Genomic DNA, 18,567 nt, shown 5'->3' on the forward strand with positions numbered 1-18,567 from the left:
CTCAGTGCAACTGCAGATCTGATGGCCTCGGCAAATGATCTTCAGCTTTGTCTGTGCTGCTCTCCCCTGTCTACTCATCTGGCCAAGGATGAGAACAACTGGGTATTTAAAGCAGTTGCTCTGCTATAGTACATCTACCACAGCATTTCCCAGGCAGTCATCCAACTTTCTGGCCCTTGGATTCTTTTCTGCAACATTTATCTATCTTTCATTATTTGACAGGAGGAAGTGGGGATAACTAAACTTAGAGCTTTTAGGAAGAACTATTTCCCTGAGAGGGGTGTGAGCCCCTGTGCCAGGCTGCCCAGGGAGCTGGGGGAGTGCCCAGCCCTGGAGGGATCCCAAAGCCGTGGGGCTGAGGTGCTGAGGGCTGTGGCTTAGTGCTGGGCTGGGCAGGGTGAGGGCAGGGCTGGGACTCCAGCAGCTTCAAGGGCTTTATCAACCAAAACAATTCTATGATTTTAGGAACTCACCTCACAGCTGTGTTCATCTGCACAAAGTTTGCCCAGAGACATCTGAGTCTTCACCCTCCGCACAGCGCACTCTTTGTCTGAAAGACCATCAGACTGGGTGGAGATTTCAATGGGGATCTCAGGGGTCTGTGACAGCATGTCCTCCAGCTTCTCAGCCAGCTCATCTTCCAGCTTGGCAGCCTGCTCATCTGGGCTGTTGGAATGATCACTCGTGTTCCCCTCCTCTCCATCTGACACGGAGAAGTTCTCTGAGCTGAAGGTTGAGTAGGACTGACAGCTACTGATGCAGCGGTGAGGTCTGCAAACCAGGAGAGCAGATGTGCGTTCAGCTTCTATCACAGTGCCTCTGATTGCAAAGGAAAACCAACTTCCTAGCTGCTGTGTTTGGCTACTTGGCTGCAACTGGTGCTACACTCCTCTCCCGGTGCCTGCTCAGCCCTGAGGGAGCCTGTGCCCAGGAGCCCACTGCCAGCTGGAGAAGGCTCAGCTTTTCAGTGGGCAGGTTTCTGGGCACACTCTAACTTCACAGAGTAAGAGAGAGCTAGTGAGCCTGTGCAGTGTTAGGATGCTCCCTCTCTAACACGTACAAGGGTAACAGGCAGCTTCCTCTTGAGACATATCACAATCAAGCCCCTCACAACATTGGTGGTGTGGTGGACATGGAGTCGCTGCTACATCCTTACATGGGTTCCCCAGCAAACATCTCTTCTTCCTTTCTGAAGCATGTGATGCAGAGCAGGTTTTTACACCTTTACTTTTAACTGGCATCTTCAGCACACCACGAGCAGGGCTCACTCCCTGCAACAGGCAGCCCAGGATATTCAGTCCCGTTCCCCTGGCAGACAGCGCTCGGGCACAGTGCACACAATACTGCCTGGTTGCTTCTCCATGCTGGGCTAAGAGCTGGATCCATCCAAAAACGTCTCTGACCAAAACAGGTCCTATCCCTACACAAGCCTTTACATCAACTCTGCAAGAGCTTCTTCCCACCCTAAGAACACATCTCCAGCTGAGTCATAACTGATCTGTAAGGCTGGCATCAAGAGCTCTGCAAAGTGTTGAGCTGCCTTTCACATCTTGGAGCTGTGGAAATCTACCACCTTTTGACTGATTCATCTGTTCTACATCTGATTCATCTCTGCTACATGTTTGCATTAGTAGATCTAGCCTGGAGCATATTTTTCCTCAACAGTCCTTTTTCCTACAGAAAGGCTGTACTGTAGGGTTCAAGCAAATTGACAGGTACAGGTAGGAGTACCAGCATCCCCTGGCAGTGATCCCAACAGCCAGGCTAGGATTTAGGTATGTGTGCTCAAAAAATGTGTGAGCTCACAGTTACCTCAGTGTGGAAATCACCTTGTGACAGGACTGAACAGCAACGGGACAAAACATCAGCTGACTGAACGTGCCAAGAGACCCACAACTGGCCATCACACCCAATTCATTCAGGAGAGGCAATTTGTCTTCTGAGTTCATACATCACAGAAGCAGCAGCAATCACACCAGAGGCGTGTGAGCCAGGAAACACCCAGCCCAGAGTGCTGCCTCCAGCCTGAGGCTGGAAGAAAGAACCTGGGAGAAGTCTGAGGCCAGGGTGTGCAGACAGAGCTTGCTTTCCCCTGGTGTATCTTCCTGGTTTGTCCCACTCAGCAAATCAGACTTCTGAGCTGAAGATCAAACCTGGATGACAGTGCCCAACGGCCACTGATGCATCTCTAAGCTGTACATTTAACACTTATGACCTGTTTGTGTTCCGATTTCCACAGCACACCTTGGAAATGAGCTCCACATCTGGGAAATGGTTGGGATGCAAAAAAGCACTTCCTCCTGTTCACTGTAACCCCCCTGTTTGATTCACTAGGTGTCCCTAACGTGAACTGACTATTCCTTGTCTATTTTATCTACATAAATTACTATTTCATGCACCTCCAGTACCATTTCTTCTCCTGCTTGAGAAACATTTCTCTTGGATTTAACCTCCTCTTCTGTGGAAACCATCTCTAACCATTCCTGTCACGCTCCTCAGTACCTTTTCAAATTTTACCACAGTCTTTGAGTAGAGGCTTTTAGGATTCAAGCTGGGAGTGTGCCACAGATGTATGCAACAGCAGACAGGCTTTTCTTTCCTCTTCTGCCCCTCTCCTATCAACCTTTAACCTATTTACCCATTTCTGAATTTCCAAGAAGCTCCTTTCATAAAGCAATTCTATGATCTCTTTCCTCAGCACAGGACTGTAGAGCCTGCTACCATATAAGCTTAGGCAGGAACACCCCTTCAAATGTCTTTTTCCAGGAGACACTGTCAAATATGATGAGCTGTGTCATCACCTAGATCTCTGATCCTACTTGAATTCAACTCTGAAGACGCTGGAGTCAGTCCCATTGCAGCAACAGTTAATAAACAACATGTGAAAGAGTCCAACAGCCAGTAAGCCTGGTTCTGGTTCTTATTTGTATAGGCTGGATAACACTATCAAGCATGATCAGGTTGTGCTACAAGCAGCCTGCAGCAGAAAAGCTGTGCTGGAGAGAACACCACAGAACAGGCTGAAAGCAGCGAGTGAGCACAGAGGATGAGAGCTGAGGGTGGATGCCATGCACTGAATGCAACCCTGCTCTTTTGCCAAGACATTCCACAGCATCAACACTGGTGTGCAGCTGCTGTGACAGTTGTCCTGAGTTTTGTCCCACCAAGAGAGACTAGAATGAATTCACCTTTTACCTTTGTCTACGAGGAAACTCCACTTCACTGTCTACTTCGCCCTCTTCCTCTTCTGAAGAGTCATCACCGCTCTGGCAGAAAGCAAGGACAAGAGTGGGGTCATGTTTGGGAAAGAACAAACATACAACTGCAGAGATGCCCTTTGGTCCTCCAGGACAAAGTCCTTGTGCCAACAGGCTGCAATAACCCAGACAAGAAAATAAGCAGCACACACTGCCTCAGACAACTTAGGAGGAGATTCCTTCAGGCCATCTTGTGGCTGCCATTGCTGAATTTGGAGTGATTGACTTTGAAATGCCCTGGAGTACTCCAGCAGGCATTGAACACGTAATGTTCTGTATTTTTACAGAAACAATCCAAGTAGTTAGTCTGACACAGGCATTATTGAGCTGATGTGGCACTCCTGACTTCACAACTTCACCCCTTTTCTAGGTGAGCCCACCACAAGGCAGGACAGGGGCTGACACAGCCTTTGCCGGCGGGTTTCACCAACTAGAGAACTTGTGGTTTATTCCATTACCTACTTCAGTGAGCACAGAACCTTTTCTTCTCCTTTTCCTACTCAAATCTTCCCCCTGCACTCTTCTTCTTTTTACAGCCTCCTCCTATCATATCTAAACTGACAACACTTGCCTCTGTCCTACCCATCTGTAACACAAAGTCCTCCTCCCTTCACTCTGGGCCCAAACAACACTTTTGGTGTGCTACTCATCCTCTTCTTCGCTTCTCCACCCAGGCCCAGTTTTCCTGCTCTTTGAACTCCACTCACATCGGTTCCTACTTCTCCCATCTCCAGGATGGAAGCAGGAGGAACAGAGAACTGCTCTGTTTCTGTACAGTTGTGCTGTAACATCGTTCTGAGCCTTGCAAGATCTCCACAGAAACACAAGACAACTATGGCTTTTGGTCAAGGGGGACAGTTGACAAGGCCAGGTACAGCGAAAGACCATGGCTGATGTTCAGCTTCTGTTCCAAGGCTCAGAAGTGCTACAGATTCTCAGTGAAACTGATGCACGACATTCACATCACCAAAAGAATGCATTTACCCCTTCCTTTGCTTTGAGAAAGGCTTGAAAAGGCTGGGGTTGTTTCAACAAGGGGAGCTCAGTAGCCTAGGTTTTGGCTCAAATAAAAGCTGCCTAAATTGCAAGTAACAGATATAACCAGGCCCTATCAAAACCAGATTTGACAACCCCTGTTGTTTGCAGCATACTCTGATATGCCTGCAGTGCTTCTCAACAAAAGGTATGTCCCAGTGACACAGCAAAGTTCAGACAGGCATGAGACATTCTTCAGAGAAAGTTGTACACACAGCTCTACGTGTGTGGGAAACGCGACATCGCTACCATCCTGTGTCCAGACACCAGCCTGTGCTACACACCTTCCTTTGAGAGGGAAAGGAGGAGCAAGCCGGACTCCTAAGGCTGGACTCTGTCTCAAAGGTCTCTTCCAGCTGAAACAAACTACTTCACTGTGAGGCGAGGGAGCCCAGGCCCAGGCTGCCCAGGGAGGGTGTGGAGGCTCCTTCCTTGGAGGGCTTCAAGACCCACCTGGACACATTCCTGTGTGCCCTGATCTAGGTGGGAGCTGCTTCTGCAGGGGGTTGGACTGGATGAGCTCTGCAGGTCCCTTCCAACCCCACCATTGTGTGACTCTATGGTTGTGTGATTCTAAGCTTCGGGGCAGTTTCTTTTTCAAACCCCTACGCTTTGTCCTTACCTTCTGGAGGGGCCTTGCTTTGCAAGGCAGCGCTGAAGCAGCCATGTGCTGGGGAGTGCCTAGGGTGGACGCTGACTGGCAGTTGCTGAAGCCTTCATCCTCCATCTTCTCAATGAACTGTGCGTTCTCGTACAGCGGAACGGCTGCCGGCGACTGCGAGCGGCTCCTGTCAGAAGCCACCTGTCCCTGCCCACCGTCCTCCTCCCTGCACTGAAGGCAGGAGTCGTAGGGATCCGCTCTGCAGCACTCCCAGCCCCCGGCTCCGCTCTCCTTGCTCTCCAGGCTCCTGCGGCAATCGGCCTCCACGGCGGCGGAGATGAGGTCGGGGCTGGAGCCGGAGACGCGGCGCTGAGCGTGGTTGCTGAGGGGGCTGCGCAGCGCCGCCGCCGGCCCGAAGTACCGCAGGTTGTTGGCGCAGGCGGCGATGTCCTGCCCGTGCGCGTGCAGCCGGGAGTGCTGCCCGTGGGGGAGGCCGTGGCCAGGCTGCTGCGGCAGGCCCGGCTGGTGGGGGTGAGGAGGAGGGGGGGGTGGGGATGCATCGTCTTGCGCTGGCTGGTTTTTCAAGATCCCTGCGAAGTCGTTGTAGCTGCCTTTGCTGTTCCCTCGGCGGTGACGGGGTTTGCTGCGGTAGCGGCTTTTGCCGCTCAACGTCGACATTTTGGGACTTCCTGAGACTGGTGAGCTGTTGGACGCTGCTTCCGTGCTGGGTATGCCCTCTGACTTGAGCAGATCCGGCCTGAGAGACAGGCAGCACAAATTACACACTGAACAACACAACAAGAAAAGGCCATGGGCTGGGAGCCAGATGTAACCATCAGCACACTCTGCTCTGCCCTCAGGACACCACATCTACAATAGTGTGTCCAGTTCTGGGCCCCTCAGTTCCAGAAGGACAGGGAGCTGCTGGAGAGAGTTCAGTGCAGGGCCACTGAGATGATAGAGTGGAGCATCTCCCTTGTGCTGAAAGGCTGAGGGAGCTGGGGCTCTGTAGCTTGGAGGAGACTGAGGGGTGACCTCTTTCATGGTTACAGATACATCAAGGGTGGGTTTGAGGAGGATGGATCGAGGCTGCTCTCAATGATGGCCAATGACAGGACAAGGGGCAATTGGTATAAACTGGAACAGAAGAGGTTCCAAAGAAACACAAGGAAGAATTTCTTCCCTGTTCAGTGAGGGAGCACTGGCAGGGGCTGCCCAGATGGGCTGTGGAGTCTCCTTCTCTGGAGACATTCAAACCCACCTGGGTGAGCTCCTGTGTGCCCTGCTCTAGGTGGTGCTGCTCTGGCAGGGGGGTTGCACTGGATGAGCTTTCAAGGTCCCTTCCAACCCTTGAGATTCCCTGATTCTAAAACCTACAGGCTTCCCTCTCCTTCAGCTCTTTGACTTCTGTGTTTTAGCTTCCTTTAATCCTCTTCACTCTATGCTCTTTCTGTTCAGCCCATCATGCTCTACACTCATTTCTTACTGCTTTTTCCAAGATCCAGTATTGCCATGTACTCTCCCTTCTGCTCTTATTTTGAAGTCCTGCTCCCAAAATAGCTCCTTCAGGACCTTGGTGTAGGACATGTCTCTTAGTGGTGCATACACAATGAGCACAACAGGGCCTCAACCTGCTGATGGTTACCATCAGCTCATTTCAGAAGCACACGCAGATGTTCATTCAGAAAAATTATTATTCACTGTTAATCAGCACTGTCTAAATCCTGGGAATTCCAGAAAAGGATAAAACAGACAGCTCCACTGAAAAAAACCAAAATAAACTCTCACTTTCTGAAAGTCGTGCAGAAGAGAAACAGCTGAAAGGACAGCGCAAACTCCCTGATCTCAAATCCCACTTCAATGCCTTTACAACGAATCCATCATCCCTGAAGCTGGCTGATTCCCACAACCCTCACCCTGCTTATTACCATCCAAGTCCTGGCAAGCTCCTTTGTTTGGACACACATTAGATAGCTCCTGTCAGAGAGTTTCCCAAGTAGAAGGGATAATCAAACAATTGTGGTGCTGAGGTTCAGAGTAGGCCCAAGAGCAAAAAGCCCTTTGGTTTGTCATCAGACTCCAAGGGAAGCAAGCTGCCTGCTCACCTCAGTGGGGAATTACTTCTGGTTCCTGGCATAGAACTCTGCTCCTTCTTACCGTTTAGTCTGGCTGCCTGGTTTATGGGAGACTCCTTTCCTCTTCATCAGCTTCTCCACTGTATTGGGGTGGATTATTGGTCTGACTGGGTGCCGTTTGTAAGTCCCGGGGTACTTCTTTTCCACTGCTTGTTCCCTCCTGAAACATCAGGGAAAAAAACCAACACCAAAATCAAACCACATCAGTTCTCTCTTTATCCAACTGCAGCTCCTGCTGGACAGAAACACAGCTGCACTGTGAGCACACTGTGTGCCTGCTTCTCAGCTACTGCTGGGTGCAGCACAACAGGCTGTTCTGGGAGAGGACACAGTCATTTGCTGAATTCTCTCTGCAGAGATCAGGCAGTTGGAACAAAGCCCTGGTGCACAGTCCAGAAGCAGCACTGCTTTTCTCTTTACAAAGGGGCCAAAGGATGCCAACACCACCATGTGGGGAAGGTGTCTTTCTCCCAGTCAGTAAACACTGGGTGAAGAGAAGTGCACTAAGTGGTCTGCAGTAATCTGCTCTGAAGCTGCCTCCCTCTGCTTGCCAGCTCTTTCTTTACCCTGGAACTTTGTCAGGTGACACTAAACCTACAAACACCACTTTGGTGTTCAGAATTGAAGTGCTGGGGTTGCTTTTCCCTTCTGCATGCACATTGCCCCGTGTCATTCTGCCCACAGATACGTACTTTATGAGCTCCTTCTCACGGACCTCCAGCTGCAGCATAATAGCACTGAGCTCCATGTATAAGTTATTGGCTCGTTCCAACTTCCTCTCGTAGTGCTCGCGGATATCCAAGGCGTGTCTGAAAACCAGACAAGTCATTACTCCACAGGCCATGGACCAAGAGAGAAGAATAGAGGTTCTTAAGGAAAAGGCTTTCTGAAAGTCATATTTGCTGTCTGCATTGCACTGAACTCCAGATAGAGCCAACTGTGAATGACGACCGAGAGCTGGATCCCGCAATGAATCATGCTGATTTAGAAAGCCTTTAACAGTCTTGAAAGAGTGGCAACTGCAAATACCTCACATGCATCCATGAGCCCTTTGCCTGAGCTCTGATCATCCTGTTTGCACAGAGAGGGGGCTAAATCAGCTTCTAAAGAAAGAGGGGAAGAAGTCATCTGTTTGTAATTGAAGCCATACACCACTACAGTATTTTTGCAGCAGTCACCTTGAGCCCCAGCTGAAAGATGTGACCATCAAAAGCTCCCTAGGACTGGGGGAACACTGATCAACAACTACATCATGCTCCTTGAGCACAGCTTCCTTTGGTTTCTCAGCCTTGACACACAACTCTTTACTTGCTGGTTGATGTTTCTCTATTGTAACTGTATTTGCAGATTTATATCACAGAAGATAACACTTTCCCTTTCTTAAATAAACATTTTGCTCTCATTTTTAAGTCAGTCGAATGTTTAAAATGCATTTCAGTGGGCTGACAGCGTGTTCACTCCCCGTGGGCTGAGAATGTGCTCACTTCTCTGTGAATAACTAATCCAAAGAAAACATCAGAGCCCTGAAAGCTCACAGCAAACTGCAACATGCCTTTTCCACTGAGATGGATGCACCTGCTTCAGTGCTGTTCTCATCAACACCGAAACTCAGACAGAAATACTCCCTGGTAAACACACAAGCCTTTGCCTCCCTTGCCTGGGGCAAACTGTTCAGGCTGCCCAAGGGCAGGGACAGTTTCCACTGTTTCTCTATAGTTTTCCCTCAGCCAAGCAGTGCTCATGGCCTAGGAGCATGAGAATACTCAAGGGTTCTGAAGCATAGGGCCCTCTGACAAAAAACTGAGGGAGCTGGGACCATCTAGTTGAAGAAAAGAAATCTGGATAGGGAAAAAGTGAGCAGTAAAGATGAAAGACTATCAACAGACCTCAGCTCTTCTCTTCTACGACGAATCAGCTCTTCATCCAGCCGGTGGATACACGTCCCTTCACTTTTAATCTTCTCAAAATGTTTCTTCACTTCTTCTCTCCATTCAGCCTAGGAAAGCAACCTACTTTCAGGTATTTACAAAGCACTGGGATCCCTGGTTGTACCAAAGAAAAGCTCTTGGGCAACATTCTTTGTGTCTACAGAAAGTTACAGGTTTGGGTTGAAGATGTGTTTCGGTTAGCTGAATTGTTCTGGGAGCTTCAGCACCTTCCAGTGGTGTTTCCAGTGTTGTGAATTAGCTCATGTCCAGCCATTAGATCATTTAAAACACATCTGCACTTTCTAAAAAAATACTTTTCAAATTTCCTACAGCTCTTTGCCCCAAGACAATGTTTTCTTTCCTTCTGGTATTCCAAGTAGACAGAAAGCCTTATGACTTGGAAATCTATGTTCATGACAAAGACATCACAGGGGTGATACTAACTCTATTTGCCCCTTGAAGCCCTGGTTCTTGCAGTTTTAATACCCACACCACTTCCTCTCATGCATCCCAGCACTGTACAGGTTTCATTTCCATTCCCTCCTAAGAGCAGACAACAGCTCACTGCATAGGGCTCAGAGGAATCACCAAGAATTAGAACTTCCCCCAAAGTTCCAGAGTCTTTGACCCACTGGCTGCCCTGCTCATCTTCATCATAAATGGAAAGGTTCTACTCTCAGCAGTCTTGTGATCTCCAGGGAGCAGAACCTCTGAAGTCAGTGGCCTCAGGGAGAAGGAGACCACGTTGAGTTTTGGACTAAAGCTGGCAGAGGTCTCAGTTGTGAAAGCTTTGGTATGAGATTTCAAAACACCCCTCAATTTGCCTCTCCCCAGGAATCAAACTGAAAGCATGGATCTGCACTCAATGCAGCCTCCAAAACCACGTCCTTGGAGCTAACTCTAACACTCCTGGGACAGAGCCATTCTCCAGTTACCTGTGATTTGAAGTAGGTTTCCTGAGGAGTAGCCAGCACGTCAGCAGATGCGATGTCCAGGTGCATCAGTGTCTGCCGGAAGGAGGGTCGGTTCCGTGGCTTGCTCTGCCTGGAGCACAACAGACAAATGCCCCACCATGAGAGGAGGCTAACCCTTCTGAAAGGCTTTCTCACTAGAACATACTCTCTGCATCGTGTAGCTGTGTAGAGCAAAGGAGCTTTTCTGGCTGTCTCTTTCGCTGAGTAGGAGTTTATTGTGCTAGAGGTGTTTTGTATTCAGCTTTTGCTTTGGGATGATCTATTCTGAGCCAACAAAGGGGACGTGACTACACAGTGAAAGGTAGGATGCAAACTGAAACTGTTCCCAACTTGTTCATCAAGAAGAAACAGACCTCAGTTCATCATCCTGTTAATTTCCCAGTTTTATAATGGGAATTATCAATCTAGTGGAAACGACAACTTACATTCAAGAGAACAGGGTGTCTACAAACACTAAATGTATCCTTGTTGCCACACAGTACATGGCTGAGCCTATAATGCACTGAACGGCTCTGTAAGACCCCATTCAAGCACAAAACCATTTGTATCATTGAAAGATCAGCACACTAGCTTGAAGTCTGAACCTACCAGACTTGCTGCACAGACTCAGTTCTTCTGAGGACTTCAGCCACCTTTCCCCCACAGAGCACCCACTTCCACTAGATGGGGACACCAGTGCATGGAGTGAGTGTGCAGAGCTGCACCAGCTGCTGCCTGCCCTCTGCAGCCCTGTGCAGAGGTGCAGCAGGCAGAGCAGCTCTCCCTGACACCCAACAGCAGGACCTTCTGCAACTCCAGAGCAGTTGCAGCCACTGGCCTGGTTTTCCCTTTGTGCCATCAAGAGGATGGCTGGTAAAACTCGTGGGGTGGGAAAATGCTAGAAGACCACTTACACGGTGCCAAGATGCAATTACAAAGACAAAGCATTCATGTAGAACTCCAAAGAGTTTCAACTGTAATCTGACACATGAAGGAAACTGAAAGCATTTTCCATATCTGTACATGTAAGAATCCTGGTTTCATACACAAAGCTCCAATTTCTCTTTAACCAGCTCAAGAGTCAGTCACACACAAGGGAATTTCAGAGTGAAAAATCATTTTCTTCCACTCTGGAGCCAGTCTCAAGAAATTTTACCCATACCTTTCCTCAGTTCCTTTTCTCTTTCCACAGCTCTCTTGTATCATGTACTTTGCTACAACAAAGCAGTCACCTCTGTGAAGGCTCCTGAACATGAACTTCATACTGCCTGCTCCTGATTCACAATGGACAGGCAACGCCTGGCTAAGAGCCATCCTACAGGGGCTCCCACCAAGCTCTGCTCCCCCACTTCTATTAACTCCTCACTGTTCTCAATAGTCTCCACTTGCTCCCTGCCCTGCCCCATCTACCCAGCAAACCAGACAGGTTTCCTCCTGCTTCCTCTAAGCTCTAAATGTCCCAGGCCTGTTGCTACAAGGAAGAAGAATCCAGTATGTGAAAACTTACCACTCTTGTGACAAGTGAGATAATTTTTAAGAGCCCTCTGTCTACTTTGGGCTCAACACTCCCACCATGACTCTGGTTCTATTGGTTTTGCTGAGAGCTCTTGCAAGAGCTGTGAGTCAGTCCTAGGTCTGTGCAGTGTGGGGTTCAGGCTCTTACCAGGTCTGCTTCATGAGGATTTTGAAGCCATCTGGGCAGGTGGAAGGGACAGGAAGGTGCAGGCTGTTACTGCCCACTCCCCAAATGATGGCTGAAGAGTCCACGTCCTTGTAGGGAATCTCTCCTGTAAGCAGCTCCCACAAAACCACTCCAAAGGACCTGATGAAGAAGTAAACCAGGACAAAAGCTTCTGAGTGAAATCAACTTAACAGAAACATCTGGAGCTTGAAGAAAAACTGTTTGGCAAAACAGTATGACTGATCTGAAATTGCAAGCAGGTGCAACAGTGTTTACATACTAGTTTTTAACCAAGAGTAGCTATTTCACACACCAGCACTGGTCTGAACACGAAACCCCATTGGTTTTCCCCTCACTCTTTGCTATCTCTTTGTGAGATATATTAAATCTTACTCCTGTTAAATGGCAAGGAAAGTCAGCTTTTCTGAGACAGACAGGCTGTCCTTATTGCTAAGAACAGGCATCTACTACTGGACAGACAGAACCAAGAAGTGTCAACAAAGGTTTGGTTGGGTTTTTCATTTTATATATCACTTCTCTTTTTTCTCCCCAAGCCTAAAGCTCCCTCTGGTGTTATTTATTCTCCTAGGTAAGAGTTTAATAGGTTTGAGACTCTGTGCTGTAACTACTGTAATGCAAATGTTAAGAAACAAATGGAACACACCTAAGTGCTAAAGTAAGACAAAAACAATTAGGAGAACTCTGCCTGGAAGAGAAACTCCTGTTACAAGAACTGAAAGACATACCTCCCTTTGCCTCTCTTCCTCAGTGAAGTGAGCAGTAAGGAACAATTCATTTCTAACAGCAAACAGTTATTTGTTTTATTTACAATCTTCACCCAATAAATCACCAAAGAACTACCAAACCAGTCACTGCAGAGGTACACAGAACCCTGTAGAGAACCAACGCTGCCCTTACTTGCACATTACCAACCAGGCTGAGGTACAACCGTCTCCATTTCAAACCCAGAGGTTATCATCTCACCTGCATGGTAACTAATAAGCTGACAAAGGATTTAAGACTCCTGATAAGACTATAAGTTTTTCCAGTATGTTGTTAAAGATGAGAGAGAGAGAGGACACACACAAGCAGCCTAAGAACTGTTCTCATTTGTTGCTGGCACTCATGAACGTCGCTTTTACTCATCTTGAAGGAAGAATGGATGGCAAGGAAGAGTTTGAGTAACCACCACTGCAGCAGACTTGTGAGGAACTTGCACCTGAAGCATCTCTAGGTTTGCATCATGGAGCATCATCTCTAAGTCACTAAGGAAAGAAGTAAAGGAGTGCTCATGGCCCTCAGCAGAATTAGCCACCTGTTTTTATTGGATGCTCCACACATATTCCTGAACCTAAGGCACACTGAGGGTGGAAATCCACCACCACTCCTCCTGGGAAACCTGTGATTCAAAGGGAGGCACTCAGCAGACAACTGGTGAGTGTATTTCTCTTTCCCAAACCACCTCAGAGTTTTTTGTAGAAGAGCTGGCTGTGCTGCAGCCTGCAATGTCCCCACAGGATGACCACACACAACACTGTGGGCACAGAAAGAGCCCCAGACAGCAGGTTACAAGATTTTCCCTTTCCCTACAGGAAATCTTGACTTAATGTCATGACCCAGGTCTTAGCTAGAAGACAAGCAGCAGGCTGCTGCCTGACTCCCCTCATGCTCAGAACCACCCATGGCACTGACATGCTGCCTAGGGGAAGTGGCAGCATTTGAAGCTAAAAAAACCCCACAAGGAAAATTCATCCTAGCTGCAAAAGCAGGGAGAAGGGTGTTTCTCTTGGCTCCTGACATTTAATATGCAGAAATAACAAGGCTGAAACAGAAATGCAGATCCCTTGAGGACCCTGAAACCTGTGAAGAGGCATCCCAAAGGAGCTCCAAGGCTGAGTCCTCTCTCAAGCATTCCTCAGTGTCATGGAGATCCAAACCTCTCCTCATGTTCCTTTGGGCACAGAACACAGTTCACATGCGACAGAAAAACTCTTACAATGTGTGCTGGTTTCCTTCCTCTTTGATCCAGGGTTAGATTCACTCAACTGTAACCCTGTGGTTGTACAAGTAACAGCCAAGTCCAATATGTAGAAAGCAAAAGGTGGTCGGATCCTTCAAGCTAGCAGAGTACAGGCCTCCCTACAGCTCAAACGTGGCCTTGAGGAGAGTAGAAAGCTGGTGAAAAATACCCATTCTGCTGAAGCTGCTGAGGGGGCCCCTGTGCACTAGAACTGGAAGAAGGTCCTGGCCTGGATAATGACACAGGAAAGAACTGTTGCATTTGCTTCCTTAAGACCCTGCAAGGTACAGACAGCCTGCACTGAGTCTTACTAGGCACCTTCCAATCTCAGCACACAGCCTTTACACAGGCATCCCATTTCTCTCTCCACCATAGCCCGTGCTTCAGTGACAAAGTTCATGGCACTAAGCAGGTGGAGAAAGGAATGACCCACCACATAGCAAACCATCTCCATGCCTACAATGAGAAGAGTGCTGAACATGTAAGTGCTGGGAAACCAAGCAGCTAAACAGAAGGTGAAGACAGTCAAACATCAGTAACTACTCACCAGATATCCACCTTCTCAGAGACGGGCTCATTGCGTATCACCTCAGGGGCCATCCAAGCCACAGTTCCAGCAAAGGACATTTTGGTACTTTTATCACTCAGTTCTTTAGATGTACCAAAATCTGAAATTTTTACCGCATCTGTGTGTGTAACTAAAACACTGGAGGGGGAGGAAAAAACAAAACAAACCACAAACAAATCAGCATTTTGCAATCTGTCTTGTACCACAACAACTGGGAGTAAATCCCTTCTTCAACAGCAACAGTTGATGAGGCCACGCTCTTCACAACTGCAGTACAAGAAAACAGATCATGCATTTTCACCAATGAAAGCATTCCCTCTCTTTGGAGTGGTTGTGTTTTGTGCCTCTAAATGCTACAGGTCAAAAAAAATCCATCCTGATAGAATTGCAAATTAACAAGTCACTGAAGATTCACTATATCTGGGGATTTTAGTAGAGCTGAACCTTAAACTGCACTGTAAACCATCTGAAAGTATTATCTTAACACACTGCCACAGTCATGTTAGAGGCTAAAGGAGTGATAAACCTCTAGGGAATAAGAGCATAAACCTCTAGGGAATAAGAACATAAACATCTCTAGGGAATAAGAACATAAGGAGCCAAATAATTCTAAGACAGAAAGCAACAGAGAAAAATGCATTCCAGAAAACCAGAGGAATAACAAAAGAACAAATGAGAAAGGAAAATGAAATCAGCAACAGAATATCCCACTTTCAAAAAGGGCCAGACACCATCAAATCATTAAAAATATTTCCTGACAGCTATTTATCACGTAAGACATTGGTAAAATTTCCAGTCCTGTTAAACTGCAGCACAGGAGGGGGTTGGCAATAGGTTTCATTAGTTTCATTCTCATTCGAGCCAACACAGAAAAAAGCAACAGGGCTTTGGACTTGACCTTTAAACTATATCTCCAGAAAAGAAAAGGACAACCACAACTAGGTTGTAAGTAGCTAGAGACTCACTTTGGTGACTTGAGGTCTCGATGGATGATTTTGTGAAGGTGCAGATAATTCATCCCACTTGCAATGCCCGTGGACCAATCCACGAGCAGTCGCGGGGTGACTTTCCGCCCTGCTCTCAGGACTTCGTAGAGCTGCCCGTGTGCACAGTACTCCATGATAATACAGTAGCACGGGGCTTGAGTGCAAACTCCTCTGTCAAAGAGAACACACAGCTAGTGAGGATCAGTACAGGAAAAGTCCCAGAGCATCTCTCAAAGGTGGCAACGGAGGGGCACGAGTACCACCTATTTGCCTTGGTGAAGCTCTAACAGCTTTCCTTCCTGCATAAGAAGGGGAATTTTCCTGCATGCTTTGAACAGGAGGAACCAGGCTTGTGACAGGGGTAGGTTTCCTTCAGCTTCCACACCTGCAGATTTGTAGGGTTCACAGCAGGTATCTTGGGGAAGAAGAGTGTCCACAGCTTTGTTTTCCCAACAACTTATGAGGGAGAACGGCCGCTCATTTTGTTCTATAGAAAGCTTAGTCCCTGGATTTTAAAATACACACACGCAAGTGGCTCCTCCCTAGCTAAAAGGCACATTTCTAACAAGTTTCACAACCTACTTGAATGCAATGATGTTGGGGTGTTTGAGTTTCCTCAGGTGCTTGATGTCTGTTTCATTCTGATCTCTCACTTTCTTGATGGCCACCTCCTCTGCCCTGAATTTGCCCAGGAAGACAGCTCCTTGTGCACCGCTGCCCAGCCACTGCAGCTCTGAGATCTCCTCAAATGGCACCTCCCAGGTGTCTAGGCAGAAGCAAGTAAAACAAACAACATCAGAGATCAAAGCCACAAAATGTTCTGCTGCAAGATCACAGTGGGATAGTACCCAGCATCTCCCTTGCTAAATCTCAAGGTGGACTTTTCTGGGGGTGGTGGATGATATTTTGCATTGACAACTGAGCAAAAAAGCCAAAAAAGACAGGTCTCCCCACTTCCCCTGAAACAGGGCAAAAAAGAGGAAATAAAAGGGAAAAATCAGAGGTGAAAAGTTGTAAAACACAGATCAGCAACCACCAAGTTGCCCAACACATAGCACATGAACCACCGCCACCACCAGTCACAGAAGTGGGTCTCTCCAAAACCAACATTGTGTATATCAGTGTCAAACAGGCAAAAAAGGCCCCAAGCGATTCCTTCTCTTAGGAATGCATCTTGTAGGGAGCCTGTCAGAGTGGTCCAGCAGCACTGCATGAGCTGCTTCAAGACAGTTGTACCCATTGGAACAAAAAGCTTTGCTGCCTGAGAGTCACCTTGAAACTTAACATCCCACAAACAGCAAGACAAAAGGCAGGCAATCATTTATTTACTGTAACTCAATAAATGTTTAAGTTTAGAGAATAAATTATTTAGCAGCAAAACCAAGAAGTAACCCACTGTTTGCTGAACTAAAAGAAGGCTGTGCCTGTACAGATCCCTATTTCAGATCACAGGAACATGTCTTGTTTCATCCAGACTCTGAAGTCTGGGAAGACACTGGGGTCTTCCCAGGGCTGCAACTGGGACCATGCATAACTGTTTGGTTTAGATACCATCGCTGCTGAAGGGAAACTGTCTGTGTACTGATCCTGACTCCAGCCTTTCCCTCACACCATTCCTGGGACAGATAGACACTCGCTGGATGTCTCCTGCCAAACGGCTGCTCTGCAGGCATGGCCCAGGAAAGGCAGCTCCCATCACAGCCAGACCCCAGAGCTCCTTCTTATCCCTGAACTGGGACAAACCAAACATTCTTCATCTACAGCAAAAATTTCCTTCAACTCTGCAGGGCCAAGTTCAATCCTCAGCACGTGTTTCTGCACAGACACAAGTCTCCTTTTCACACAGAGATCTGCTTGCAGCCTGCTGTTGTACACAAGCATTAAGGCAGCGCAGGCAGCGCTCAGCTGAAATGCATCACAGCTAAGTAACCCCAGGAACTCTGGATTTGCTGCACATGATTCCTATCCTCAGTGTTCAAGAATGCAGTGACACTGTGAAGGTGATATTGCCTATCAGCAAACTTGTCTTTAGGTACTGAAGCAAGAAATGCCTGTCCCTATAAGAACCCAACAGAAACTGATGCACAAAACACGCTGTGACCACCATCTTGACCATGGAACGTTTCAAGCATTTTAAAACACTCAGTGTTCTTCTTCACCAAACAACTTGAACAATATTTTGTCACCATAGTTATAATTGGTATTTAATTCTTTAGATACTTGGACATTAAACGCACAGGGATTTCATATGAAGAAAAATAAGGATACTAATAAATAAGATGTGTTTCCATTTCATTCACAAATACATTGCTTCTGAAAGAAGGCGGCAACTCTAAGTTGATTTTGATGCTTGTTGACAAACAGTTGACATCAAAACTAAAGCATTGTACTGAAAGAGCTGTTACTTCCCATGTGAGAGAACATGACCTTTCCTGCACAAGGCACACAACAGAACAGTCATTTATTTCCCTGAAGCATCCAAAGTAATGGGTAACTACACTGCTGTCACTTAAGAGCTCTAATTTGCTCCTAATATTACATAATTAAGCTCCACAATGGCAAAAGCAGGGAGAGAGTGTAGAAAAAGTAAGTGAAAGCTCATGTGCTTGCTCTTGCAAAGTCATCTCGTGTGTGATTGGTAAGATGGATCCTTTCCCACATCCCATCAGCACCCTCATGATCACAGGGCTGACACAGGGAAGAAGTTTCAGTTTAGCAACAAGCTGGAACACAAAGAGGTCTTAAACACAAGGAGAAATTCCTTTGGTGTTGAAAAGAAACCCCTGGCCCAGGCTGCCCAGGGAGGGTGTGGAGGCTCCTTCTCCGGAGGTTCCCAAACCCTCCTGTGCCCCCTGAGCGAGGGGAACCTGCTTTAGCAGGGGCTGGGGTGGATGAGCTCTGTAGGGCCCTTCTAACCTCCACCACTCTGGGATTCTATGATTCTAATAATGAGTGTTCACACTCTACACCTTTGGGAATGTCAAGAACAAGGAGATGAACCATATGTAACATATAATGCCACAGCAAGAAAACAGAACTAAAAAAAAAGCCCTTTCACCGTATAGGAACATGTTACTACCTTTCAAGACAGACAGATCAGTGATTTGTTTGGCTCCCGTAACACACCAAGCACTGAAAAGCTTCCCAAAGAAGGTTGTGCTGGCAGAGAAAAGCACTGGACTGTGTTTGATTGAAAACCTGTATTAGAGTTAGTGCTGCAAACCTGCATAGTCTACTACAATCCAAACACACCAATTAAAGAAGGCATCGAAATCACCCTGTGTGTGTGCTCCCTACAGCTCCCTGGGACCATCCTCAAGGACAACTGGCTGAGAAGGGGCACCATGACAAAGTTAATCTTATCAGTTCTGCAGAAGGGCAATGGACAAGGCTGGAAAAGAAA

The 18,567-nt window shown here is 47.4% G+C and overlaps 1 protein-coding gene across 4 annotated transcripts in view; it reads right to left on the reverse strand.

Moving 5' to 3' along the window:
- Positions 1-18,567, reverse strand: part of MAP3K13 (mitogen-activated protein kinase kinase kinase 13) — an 80,090-nt gene that overhangs the window by 4,136 nt on the left and 57,387 nt on the right. For all 4 annotated transcript variants that reach the window (XM_062005525.1, XM_062005528.1, XM_062005526.1 and 1 more), the window contains 11 exons: positions 15,747-15,930; positions 15,144-15,335; positions 14,158-14,316; positions 11,573-11,731; positions 9,892-10,000; positions 8,915-9,024; positions 7,721-7,837; positions 7,051-7,188; positions 4,915-5,650; positions 3,196-3,266; positions 474-771 (listed from right to left, as the gene is read on the reverse strand). In XM_062005525.1, coding sequence (XP_061861509.1) covers positions 474-771; positions 3,196-3,266; positions 4,915-5,650; positions 7,051-7,188; positions 7,721-7,837; positions 8,915-9,024; positions 9,892-10,000; positions 11,573-11,731; positions 14,158-14,316; positions 15,144-15,335; positions 15,747-15,930 — 2,273 coding nt within the window. The remainder of the gene's footprint in view (positions 1-473; positions 772-3,195; positions 3,267-4,914; positions 5,651-7,050; positions 7,189-7,720; positions 7,838-8,914; positions 9,025-9,891; positions 10,001-11,572; positions 11,732-14,157; positions 14,317-15,143; positions 15,336-15,746; positions 15,931-18,567) is intronic.

Source organism: Colius striatus, chromosome 12 (assembly GCF_028858725.1).
Source record: "Colius striatus isolate bColStr4 chromosome 12, bColStr4.1.hap1, whole genome shotgun sequence".
Classification (NCBI taxonomy): domain Eukaryota; kingdom Metazoa; phylum Chordata; class Aves; order Coliiformes; family Coliidae; genus Colius; species Colius striatus.